Below are 12,839 nucleotides of genomic sequence, written 5' to 3' on the forward strand. Positions count from 1 at the left end.
TTTATTTTATTATTTTATTTTTTTGAGACAAAGCCTTGCTCTGTTGCCCAGGCCAAAGTGCAGTGGCACAATCTCAGCTCACTACAACCTCTGCCTCCAAGGTTCAAGCAGTTCTCCTGCCTCAGCCCCCTGAGTAGCTGGGACTACAGGGGTGTGCCACCACACCTGACTAATTTTTATTTTTAGTAGAGATGGGGTTTTGCCATGTTGGCCAGGCTGGTCTCAAACTCCTGGCCTCAAGTGATCCACCAGCCTTGACCTCCCAAAGTGCTGGGATTACAGGCATGAGCCACCGGGCCCAACCTATATACTTATTTTACATGTATGCTCTTTTTTTGTAATTTGTTCATTTTGTATATTTTCATACACACATACATGTATATGTATGTACGTATGTATATACTGTTGTATGTATGTGTATATTTTTATTTTCACATACACTATATTTGATAGGTGATTTACAGTATGTTCAAGAATAAATCTTAAGTTTATAACCTAACTACCCTCCCTCATTTAAGATACAGTTCTAACAGCCTTGGTCACCTGACCAACTCTCTGGTAAACCTGGTAGGGAGGGCAGGGCCTGTTAAAAGACAGCTCCACCAGGAAGGGAAGGAGCAGTTCTAAAAGGAAAAAGAAAGTGGGTCCTTTACCAGAGGGAAAAGACAAACCGACTGTTGATTCATTCATTCAACAAGTACTTCTTGAGGACCTTTTATGTGCCAGGCACTCTTCCAGGCCCTGGGTAACAGTGAACATTACACAAAAGGCCTTATTTGCTGGAGCTTACATGGTAGGGAGAGAGACAGATAACAAACACACAAGCCGATAGAGATATGCCGTGATATCTGGTAGTGATGAGAGCTCTGAAGAAAGACCACGGTAAGCAGCAATAGGTGTGGAGTACGTGCTTTACAGTGCAGATGGAGGAAATGGTTGGCGGGGGGTGGTGGGGAGTTGGAGGAGACAGACAGGTGGAGGAAATGGTGGGAGGGGGGTAGAGGAACCTCTTCTTGTTTGGGGATTCTCTTTCAGTTGACCCAAATAAAGTAAGGAAGATTTTGATAGGCAGATCTGTTAAGACTATCCCAAGCATAGGAAAAAGTATGAGCCAAGCCAACATCTAAATGGCTTGAGGGAAGATCTGTTCAGGAAATGGAAAGAGGTTTCCCATGACAGCTACATACAGAGCATGTGAAGGATGGGGCTGAGGTTGCTTGGGGTGTGACCCTGCAAGGACATGAATAACAGGCTAAGAGTACCTTTCCCAGACCCACATTTCGAAAGATCACAGCAAAGTGTGGAGGGCCAGGTGAGGGGGGCACAGAGGCGAGGTAGGGCAGCCAGGTGTGGGCTGAATAGGGCAATGGCCAGAGGGAATGGGAAGGAAGGGCAGAGCTTTCAGAGGCTTCATCTGCAGGATTTGGGGATTAATTCACTTCTAGTGACCTAAAGGGATTTGTTCATCACCCAGAATGAGCCATATCTTCTTATGTTTACTCAAAGATAAGAAGCCTTTAGAAATGGGAAACATCTTGGGAAAGTGGTTAATCTTGTTTATTCACAAGAACAATTTCATCATCTTTTGCTATACAATGAGGAAAGTGACAGTAGTGCGGGTCACAGAGGGAGGTGGCCAAGGAAGGAAGCAAGCAAGACTGGAAGTGTCACCTAACTGCAGGTCCTGTGGCCTCTGGGAGTGACATACATTCTAGGAAAGGACTCCTGGGAGAGAATGCTGTGGCCTTCCACGCCAGCCTGATAGTCCTTCTCGTGCATTTACAGGCAACTTCAAAGTGGGAGTTCACATTGCCGACGTGAGTTACTTTGTTCCGGAGGGATCTGATCTGGATAAAGTGGCTGCCGAGAGGGCCACAAGCGTCTACTTGGTTCAAAAGGTAAAAATCCATCTCTAGTTTCTTTTTTCTTGCTTTGTTTATTTGTTTGTTTCCCTGGAAGAGTGTGTGCTCTCTGTTATTACATGTTCTCCAGTAAGGGAAGCCAAAGGAAGACACAGGTGTTCATCTGAGGCCTCATCCCAGAGTGGCCCTTCTATATAAGTAACTGACAGATACTCAGCTTCAGAAAGAAAGGAGGCAAAATACCTGCTTTCAAACGATTGTTCTAAAGCAGGGCTCGGCAAACTCAGCACACACTAGCGACTAGTTTTTGTAAGGTTTTATTGGAACTCAGGCACATGGATTTGTTCGTGTATTGTGGCTGCTTTCACACTACTTCAGCAGAGTGGCATGACGATTTCCTATTACTGTAAGCCCTTTAAGGAAATGTTTTCAACCCCTGTTCTAAAAGGTGGGAGCCAATCTGGTCCTGACCTGCCCATTACAAGATAGCTATGGGAGTCTCCGAGATGCAAAAGCGAAGGGAGATGAGGAGGAGCATGAGCTTTTCCCTCTCATCCTGACTGCACCACTCTTGGTTAGTTACTGAGTGTCTACAGACCTCCCTAGACTCATCTGTGAAATGAAGGGACTGGACAGATTCATCTCAAAACATCCCTTCCATTCTGTGTACTTGGACCTGGCACATTCAATAGGTAACCATGAGAATCCATTCCTTTAACACGTATGTATTGAGCACCAATTATCTGATGGACACTGCAGTAGGCCTCAGAGAAAGGGGTTAATAAGAGACCAAGCATGAGTAAGTTCTGCCGTCCACACTGTGGTTCATGAATTCTGCCAGGTTTCTTTCTCTTCTTTCCCTTCTCTGATCCTCTGCTCATTTGCTCATCTTCCTTCTTCGGCCATATCTGGACTTCTACTTCCTTTCTAGCTTTTTAAAATTTGGTGGTCCAGTTTGGGATTCTACCTATACTAGCTTGAGCCTTCCTGCCTCCCAAGCCCATGCCCTAGGACATGATTCTGGTATTTTCTCATTGCCTGCCCTAAGGTCAGAGGAATATCCCCACCATCCACCCTAGAATGCAGCACCACAGGTGCATTCTAGAATTTCTGGGCTCCACTTCTAGCAAAGTGCCTACTTGATGTTCACAAAGGTATTGGCACTTCTGGAGCAAAAGCTATCCAGGAAAACCCAAAAGTTTTTAGGATTTCTGGTATTTACCAAGTGTTACTGAGAGTTCCTCTCATGTTTTCAACTTGTCCACCCTGAAAACTAACCTCTCAAAAGGGAAGAGACCAGTCTAGGCTTTGAGTGCAGCCATATCCTCTAGGGGCTGAAGATCCTGTTCCCTGTGGCCCAAGTTTAGTTCCCCCAGTGTAGCTGAGCTTATCAGTTGACAGTGATGTCTTCCACCCCATGGTGGAAATCACCTTGTCTGAGACCCTTTGCTCCTGCTACAAAGGGAGCTAGCCTAGATGGGCTCTCTTGTCCCAAAGGAAAGCCAGAGCTGTTATCTGCCATAGCCGCCTTCAATATGTGGAGGCCCTACCTAGGAAGACCTGGCACCTCCTCTCCCCTGCCCCAGGACAGTACTCTCTGGATCACTGAAACCTAGAATATTTGAGCAAAACCCTAGCTTCACCTGCTCCAGGAGACTTGTACAGCCGATTTCTTCAGAAGTACAGCTTTGCCTACCATTCACATTAGGTGATCAGAACCACCATGTACGTGTTTTCTGCCATCCCAGAAGTGAGAATAGTGAATAGAGAGGAAGGCAGAGTTGATCAGAGCCAGGAAATTCTGAGTCAGAAGCTGTGTGATCATCAAAACCCCGTTCCAGGTAACTGTGTCATGGGCAATAGGTAATCTCAATGCACAGTGATGCCTGAAAGACCCAGCACCTTCAGTGACCAATTGGTGAGAATAGTTAGCTGTGTCCTCATCTGAGCAGGGGGAATTCCGTACCAGACTTTGCTTGTGTCAAACGTACTGTGTCCCTACCTGACCTCTGTGGCTGGCCTAAGCCTAAATGCAATGTTTAAGAACTTCTCTTTGCCCTCCGACCCCTCACAATGTCTATGACACCTGAGTCCAAGCTCTGAGCAGGTATAGGCAGCTTAAGAGAATGCAGTACAAACTTCTGACCCACAAGTATCTCTCTTGAGTACACGGGGCTTCCTCCCTGACCCCCATGGCCATGAAGCCACGGCCATGCACCAGCTGCTGCGCTCTCCTTTTATAACCAGGAATTACTTTTAAAAATCAGAAAATGAAAAAATCAAATTGGGTTAAGTAATTAAGCATGTTTCCTTTTCTGTTTCCTTTGGTTTTGTGTTTGTCACAGTTCTAGAATTTCTCTGTGGGACTACAGAGTTGGGGCTCTGCTGCTGAGTTGTGAAAGTGGGGATCTGGGTGGAGGAAGGGCCCGCACACCTCTGCTGCCCGGCACTGCCTCCAGCTTGGCAGGCACAAGTGGCGCCGGCCCGCAACCTTGGACAGCAGCAGCTGTGCGCTCTGATTCCTTTGAACCGCTGCTCTGACCTTTCTTCCTACTCGGTTTTGTTTCTTAAAGGACTGTGTCCAGGAACTTTTCTGCTGTTTTCACTTTACTTTGCCTATAAAGGTCTTCTGAAAAGCTGGATGAGCTGTGTTTCCGCCCTCCAGATTCTCTGCTTTCTCACTTGGCACAATCATTTCTCCCAGCTTCATCACACAGGGGAAGGGGGGCTGGGGTTCCAGTTCATTTCCCATCTATAGGGAATGTGGCACTGATTTCATTCAGATCTGTAAGTGACTGATGCCAGAATTGCAATCTTAGCTCATTATCTAAACTCTAATTGGAGGATTAACCCATGGAGTAGGACAGTATACAGTGTAACAGGTCTTGGGTCCAAATACCACCTCACTGACTTTAAATGAAATTCTTTTTGTTGAGATTTTGCTCACAGTAATAAGTATTTGGTTATTCTTGTTAACAATAGGGTATAATCAGGTGGAAATATAAATTTAGGTAGTGTCCATTTAAATATCAGGAAAAAACTTTTTGACAAAAGATGATTCCGTTAGATAGGGGCACCTGCCCACCTGAATTTTGGTCTGTCTTTCTCAGAAGGACACAACGTTTGCTCAGTTAATGCCTCTCAACTGTCTTCTCTGGGAGATAAATATAATGTAATTGCAAAGTTTAAAGTAATTTTAGAAAATAAGCAAATTAAGCTTTAAAAGTAAAAGAAAACCTAAACAGTTGAAACCTAAACCTAAATTTTCTGCCTATTGGCCCAAGCATTCATGTTATTTTAGGTGCGAAACAGCTCAAGTGAAAGTTCGCCCATAAATCTCTACGATATTTTATTGGTACTGCTTTATAATAGAGATCAAAGATTGGGATTGGAAGCCTGTCTTAATGTAGAGTCCAAAGAGTTTTAAGATGTTTCTTTCTGACACCAGCAGGTTGTCAGAGTGTTGATGTTTTGTTAACGTCAAACTGTGTAGCAAAGAGTTGATCGAATTCTGAATTCATGGAAGTGTTGATATGGAAAAGAAAACTCTTTAAACAGAGATGTTGGCTGGCAAGTGAATTAATCTATTTCCTTTAAGTTATTTCAGTGTGTAAGTAGGGAGCTAGCTGAGTGTACCTTGTTGTTAAAACCTCGAAGTCCTCGGAGAAAAGGGGGAAAAGTCACCAATTCTCAGACTGCAGATATGGGCTGCGATGGCCAATGGGTTATCGCACTGAAGGCCTGAGGGAGTGTGGGTGGGGAGCCAGCAAAGGCCTGGGCTGAAAGGGGCAGAAGAGGCCCTGCAACCTCTCCAGGTAGTGGAGAAGCCCCTATGACTTGGCTTGTGGGCATCTGGCTCCCACATCACTGCTAGTCCTTCCTGCTCCTCCTTGCCTGAATGATTGATTCTTCCCTTCTGTGGCCCTTTGTGTTGGTCACAGGGCTGTCCTGGCTAACCTGCTGCTGAACTTGGCCAGCCTGCCCGCTGTGGCTTTAGCAGATGTTTCTGCTCTCTGAGGCTAATATAAGGTTTTATAGTCTTGTTGGTACCCCCACCCAGCTGCCTTGGGCAGTGGTGTATTTACCCAAATGATAAATTTCTCTCTACTCTCTCAAGACCTGGTCCAGAATGCTTAGAAAGTCAGTGTCCTATCATCACTATCCCTTTTCTCCACGGCCAGCTCTTAAGCTCTGCCCTGACTCAACTTTGGTCCTGGCCCCAAAGCATGCTTAAGAGGACTTAGCATCCTTCAAGCCCCGTTTCCTTTTCTGCTGCCTGAAGTGCTTATCAGTCTTCCTCCACTTGGTATTTATTGAGTACCAGCTGTGTGTCATGTTCGAGGGATGTAAAGATGAGACAGATTCTGGTCTTGCCCTGGGGAAGCAGAGGAGGTGGACAGGTAGCAAACACTTGCAATGCATCAGGCTACCTTCAGGTACAGAAGTGCCCCAAAGGTGAGGAGGTGTTAGAGAAGAGAGAGGGGTTGTATCTGCCTGGGCTGGTGGTGGGAGAGGAGCTTCTGCAAGGTCCAAGAAGGCTTCACAAAGCAATCGTGTTTTGAACAGTGTTTCACATTTTGAGTAGAAAATTTCTAGATAGACAAAAATGGGCAGAGAGGGCATTCCAGGCAGAGGCTAGAAAAAGCACAGAACATTCAAGGAGCAGTATGCAGTTTGGAATTCTTGGGGTGTGAGTTGTAGAGAGAGCCACGGATGAGGTTACAAAGAGAAGCCTGCAGTGGTAGGCGAAGGAGCTCAGATTTTGAGGGTAAGTAGGGAAGTGATATGGTCTCCTTCCACCAAGATAGAAAATCACTTTAGCAACTGTGTGGTTGAAGGATAGTGAGGCCAGAGGCAGGAAAATTGTCATCAGTACCTGGGCCCTTTCCCCCAGTCATATCCTCTTGAGGCTCTGAATAACTACCCCAACACAGAGATCTTTGCTCACAAAATCTTATGAGAGTTTACCAATGTGGTAATGTCTAACTGGACCCCAGGAGAACTAGGACAATAGATGTCTTCAGCCTAGTGCCAAATGGACATTCTGAACAAGCAGCATTTCAGTTACTTCAAATTGTAGTTTCTTCCCAATTCTGGCAATGCATATCACACAAGAAGAAGTAGGGAGAAGCAAAGGGCAGGGAAAATGGAGAAGTTAGCTTCCCACTGTTATCTTTGCTGTCCCCTCGGAGATAGGGTCCTTCTCCCGCTTCCCTGTGGGGAACTCTTGGCCACCTGTGACCTTAGCCACTGAACATTGAGGGTGCAGGCTTTTCCAAAAACCTTTTGGCCCCATGGAACCCTCTAGGCCCTCCTTCATCCACAGGACATGCAAAAGTCCATTTACTAAATTCAGCTCCTTAGCTATTGGGAAGGTAAAGCCAGTGTGTCCTAACATAAATGGAATTGCAGATTATCATTGAGTGGAGATTAGTAAGAAGATGCAGAAGTCTGGAGAATAAACAAGTCTTATCTAGAATAATTTCTACTTCAGAATTGTCACTGGTTTTTATCCTGAGTGAGGAAGAGAGACATATCCACACTTGAACAGTGGAAGGAGGAGAGGAAAAGACTCATTTGAGAGTGTTAGAATGTCAGATCTAGGCTTGGGAAGTGATTGGATGTAGAAGGGAGAGAGAGGAGAGTGAAGAATCACAGGCAAATCCCCAGCTGTGTTCTGGGGACAGGGGTGAGGAGTGTGGGGAGACATGGGTGTGGTGTTTTGATTTTTGGTGGTTTTGAGGGAGGGGTGGTTGTTTGCTTCCTTGCTTATTTAACTTGGGACAGAGCGCTGCTCTTAACAGAGGTAGGAAATGTAGTCAGTGGAACAGGTGAAGAAGGGAGGAAAATGCTGAACTTTGTCTTCTCCATGTGGAGTTTGAAATATTCATGGCACATCCAGTTCATGGTATCCAGAGGGCATTGTAGAGGTATGTGGAGTCACAAGGCCAGATGGTCAGACCTTGGACAGGGAAGACACTCATTGTGAGATGGCAGGAGACGAGGGCACACATGTAAAGTGAGTGGGCCTGGGAGAAATTGGCCAAAGGAAAGAGCTGGAAGGTTGCTTGCAACAGATTGAGTCTGATGATCTCAGTTTTCTCTGTGAAGAAGAGTTGAGGTTTTCTGCTGAGAAAGATTGGGAAGGCAGTCAGGTAAGAGGTCTGAGGAGAGTAGTAACATTTTGGGACCTCTTCTGAGGGGCGTGGGGAAGGAGCTAACAAAGACAGGTGAAAGGCCTGCCACCCCTCATGGAGGTAAGAGCTAAGACAGCTTAGCAACTCACCTCCACACGGCCCAGCAGTTTTCTCTGTCACTGCTCAGTGAGGACTTGCAGAAGTAGGAAAGGGCGATTATAAGATCGATCATGGGGTTTGTGGAGCTGGGACAGTAGAAGTGAGGGAAATAAAGAACCTTGAAGAAATTATCCATGTGGTTCACACTGCATAGCAAAGTTAATGAGGACAAGACAGGATAAGACTGGGGAAAAGGATCAAGGGGTCAGGGAATGTATGAACATTTGCACAGTTCTGATGGTAGCCAGGAGTTTCCCAGCTCCTGGAGAGACCTTTCTTTTCCAGTCAGACATGGTGTTCCACACATATCACCCTGACCCAGAGGCTCTCAGGAACCATCGCAGGCCTCATGTAGCTGACCTGGGTGCATGGACTGTTGCGCCATGGTCCAGGTGGGTCTCCCCCTGACATAATGGGACTTGGATTTGAGAAAGCAGCTGATCAGAAGGGGCTGCCTGGCTCTCCTTTCCAGCCCTCCTCCACAGGGATCCTGCTGTGCCTGGGGTTGTGGGAGAGCACATTCACAGTGACCCTGGCAGGAATTAGGCCCCATTTATGAGAGGCTGTGATGTGCCAAACCACAAATGTGATTGTAACCTCTTAATTCCTTTTCCTTTGAAACGTAGAGGAATAACCATCTATTTACAAAACTATATATACCTAAAGACTGTTTTCTATGAGAATTTCGTCTGAATTCTGCTTTAAGACCTGGTAAATGTCTTTTATAAAAAATACTTCTTAAAAATTAAATATAATTATACTAACCAAAAAGTTTTAAAGTTCAGCTTTTTCATGAGCACTTAGATTGGTAACTGACCATTGCAGTGTGATTAATAAAATGTCTTCTGTGTAAGATATAGGATACCACACAGTTTTTATAGCCTGCACAACCACTGCATGTGCTGGTAAGTTTTAGGTTAGTAGCCAAAACAGTGTAGCTTATACTTAAAATACTAGTTGTTTGTGAAGTTTTTTTTGTCAAGATGTTTAAATATAAGTTTCTAGTATATTTCATAAAATGTTTTATGTGATGCAGTAAACATAGAAAAAAAGAGGTGGTCCATCTCCTGGGCAGAAGCCAGTCAGTTGTCTACACACTGGAAGTGCCTACCATGCATCAGGTGTAGAGAGAGACAGGAGTGAGGCCTGGCCCTTGCTCCTGAGGTTTCAGTGTCTGTGGCACTCAAGGCACCTGAAGAAGCAATTAGGACAGTGTGGTAAATGCAGCAGAAGAGCAGGGAGGATGGAGTAAGTGGCTGAGTAAGAGGGTGCCAATTCAGTCCCTAGGATAGCCCAAAGGCTGAGTAGGTGAAATCTTTATCATTCAACCATGAGATGGTATCATCTTGAAGCTTTCTCCATTTTGTGCACTATTTTTAAACAGGTGAAGATGTATCATTTTATAAAACACTTGACATATACAAGAAAATGTTAAATATTTGGATTACGTTCTAATGCATCACAAAATAAGTTAGCAAAGAAAATATAGTATTGTCTGAACTGATGGTGCAAAAATAATGGCAAGAAAAAAATTTCAAAGGTAGTTGTCTGTAAAAGCTGTTAGCGAAGGCTGTTAGGAAAAGTTGTTACCAAAGTTATCAGGTAGTCATTAGGTTTCATACAGATGTTAAAAGACATGGCGTTCTTTAGAAATACCAAACAATTGCCAATTATTTGTTACTGGTGTGGGCCATGAGTTCTAGAATTTACTATTCCATACCAAAGATATTTACTGTACTAAAGTAGAGTACAGTTGCAGATACTTCACGCAGAATAAGAAGCCGCTGGGGTTTGTTCTGTTTCTGCCCGTAAAGAAACATAGTTTGCTGAATGTCCCTCAATTACAGCATGGCCACCCTTTGCCTATCACTTCTCAGTTACCTAGCATGGGGTTACAGTGTTATCCATGCTCAACACTGCAAGCCAAAGTGGGCCATAGTAAGTGTGTTGAGTAAATGGCTAGTACTGCTGATGTTTTTAGTTAGAGAGGTGGGGTGGATGGTCCTGCCATTAATCAAGAAACATATGGGAAAAGGAACAGATAGTGGCAGATGGGAGAGAGTTTTTGAAGTATTTTCAGGGGATACAGATAGAGATATTCATTTCATCTTTGGAATAGTAGAAAAAAACAAGTAATATTTTGGGACAACTGCAAGTCATCATTTGAAAGTAAGCTGAAAAACAGTTTTTAATTAAAGAGTATATACCGTTGACTCAGTTTATTATGGAACAGAAAGATCAATAAGGAGAAGAAATAATTTAGGCTTAAAAAATGGGAAAATGGATAACTAGTTGATCACAATGTTTATCTAGGAAACCTGGATGTATGACCCTTTCTGTTTTATCACTCTAGTGATATTTTATTGAAGTATTCTCTTAATGTTCCAACATGTAATTTGGTAAATTACGGTATATTCAGTTACTAAAACATTGATTCAACAATAACAATAGCTTATTTTACTTTAACAAAACCCTGTCCAGAGTTTACACTCAACCCTTGGGCTCTTAAGTGTATGTATAATTCAGCTGGAGTGCTTATATCCAAAAGCACAAGTACTTCTTGAGTCTGGAGCTTCAGGTTTAGTAGATAATACAATGTAGCTATTTTGCATTGCTTGCATTGTACTTTTGTCTTCCCTTACCAGTTCTCCTCACTTTCCCAGCTCACATTCCTATTTGACTCTAGAGGCGCGTGGAAAAGTATACAATAGTGTGGTCTTTCTGCAGAGTCTTTGGGAACAGAGCCACCTCCATCTTCAGCTTGCTCTGGAAAAGCTGAAGCTGTTCACCAAAACTCTGCCCACTGGGCTTCTCCTAAGCGGGTTGGAGAAAGGTGCTCATGGGCCTGTGCTCTATTTACAGGTGGTCCCCATGCTTCCCAGGCTGCTGTGTGAGGAGCTGTGCAGCCTCAACCCCATGTCTGACAAGCTGACCTTCTCTGTGATCTGGACACTGACTCCAGAGGGCAAGGTAACAACTTACACGTTTTCTTTCTCCACTTACCTCTTTTCTGTTTCATGAGTCATGAAGCACTCACCATGTGCCTGGCACTGGCTTGGGTGCCATGGTGGTAAGACAAGGGAGGTATGGAGTAGCCATCATAGAGAAATGTCGGAGTCCCTGCCTCGGAAGAGCCGTTGGCCCCACTTAGAAGCCAAGACTGACCTTAAGCACTTAGAACAGGTTTCTTGTCTGTTATCAGGTGAAGGAAGAAATTGAGTAAGCAGAGTGATGCCGGGGAGGCTTATGCAGGAGACAGGGTGTGAGTGGGATTGAATGAGGATTGGCAAAGGCAGGAGGGGCAGCCCAGCCTGCAGTTAGGAGAGCAGAGCCTGTTTGGAGGAGGACATTAGGTAAAGTGGGAAGTTTACATAGGTGGGGTGAAATCAAACTGGAGAATCACAAATGAATTGTAGGTGTTAGGGTTCCTCTGAAGTGTCATGAGAAAGCTGATTGTAGAAAGGTCAGTGGTGCATCGTCATGCTGGATGATTGGAGCGTTGAAGATGAATTAGCAAGGTAGTGCTATAATCAAGGCACAAGGTGGTGAAACCACAGACCAAGAACAGAGGAGAGAAGGATGTCAGCAGGGGTTTCTAGGCATAAGGAAAAAGATGTCTGTGCCTGTCGTCGGGATGTGCCTATGCGTATCATAGGGAACGGCAGGAGAGAGATACATGAAAGAGAAACTAGTCCCCTCCCTGCAAATGTAACAACTCCAAACATTCAGAAGTAGGGTCATGATTAAGTAAGCCCTGGTGCCTTCTCAGTGGAATATATGCAGTTATTAAAGTTGTTGACAGAGACCATGGAAGAACATGGGAAGTGTTTATACTGTAATATTAAATGGAAGTAAAAAAAGATATTTAATTATAAAGAGGTTCCAAATAAAGATAGAGGATCAAATACCCACATTTACTTTCATTCCCTCCCAAAACCTCACTAAAACAACAGTAAAAGGATTTTTTTTTTAAGACATAAACCCACAAGGACAAAGAGAGTGGGAGAGGAGACAACAGCAACAAAATTTTGGAATCTGTGTAGCAGATGGAGGAGTGTAACTGACTTAGCAGTCCTGAGAAAGCTGAATCCTGAGCCAGCAATAGAGAAAGCCAAGAAACAACCCAGTTTATGCAGCAGAACCCTAAACAATTCAGAAATTGACAGTACCAGATAATTCTAGAAAGTGGGGGAGGGGTGGGGGAGAATGAGGCTTACAACAGTATTGAAAGTTTATTTTTAAAAATTGCCCCTCCTATAACTTAGTGGAAGATCAGAAATGTGTTCTCTAGACAGGGTAAAGTAAGAGGTGTCTGAACTAGAGGACATCAAACATGCTTGATGGCAGTGACACCTTGGGGGAGATTGAGTGAATGTTGGCACACTGAACGTTAAGAGTGTCAGCTTTCTTTTTGCTGCCAGCCCCAGAATTCTGGTCGCCAGGCCTATATCCATGAGTCGGGACATGGGAAAATCTCTGAGGACTCTGAATAGTGAGGAATAAAAACATAAAGATACTAACCTTAAGAGTTTCCCAATCAGCAGCCCAGCTGTCTTTCCCTACGGTAAAGCTTACAGACAATAAGCTTCACCCACACAATCAGAGCTTTTTAGGATTTCATTTCCATATATGAAGAGACAACCCGAGGGAAGCTTCTAATGTGAAATAGGGGGGCTATTAC

General features: G+C 44.3%; 1 protein-coding gene across 4 annotated transcripts in view; it reads left to right on the forward strand.

Annotated features, from left to right (window-relative positions):
* The window catches only part of DIS3L2 (DIS3 like 3'-5' exoribonuclease 2), a 365,113-nt gene that overhangs the window by 266,230 nt on the left and 86,044 nt on the right, over positions 1 to 12,839 (forward strand). For all 4 annotated transcript variants that reach the window (XM_055379766.2, XM_055379768.2, XM_055379769.2 and 1 more), the window contains exons 11-12: positions 1,786 to 1,898; positions 11,021 to 11,128. In XM_055379766.2, the coding sequence (XP_055235741.1) occupies positions 1,786 to 1,898; positions 11,021 to 11,128 (221 nt within the window). The remainder of the gene's footprint in view (positions 1 to 1,785; positions 1,899 to 11,020; positions 11,129 to 12,839) is intronic.

The sequence above is a fragment of the Gorilla gorilla genome, chromosome 11 (assembly GCF_029281585.2).
Source record: "Gorilla gorilla gorilla isolate KB3781 chromosome 11, NHGRI_mGorGor1-v2.1_pri, whole genome shotgun sequence".
NCBI lineage: Eukaryota > Metazoa > Chordata > Mammalia > Primates > Hominidae > Gorilla > Gorilla gorilla.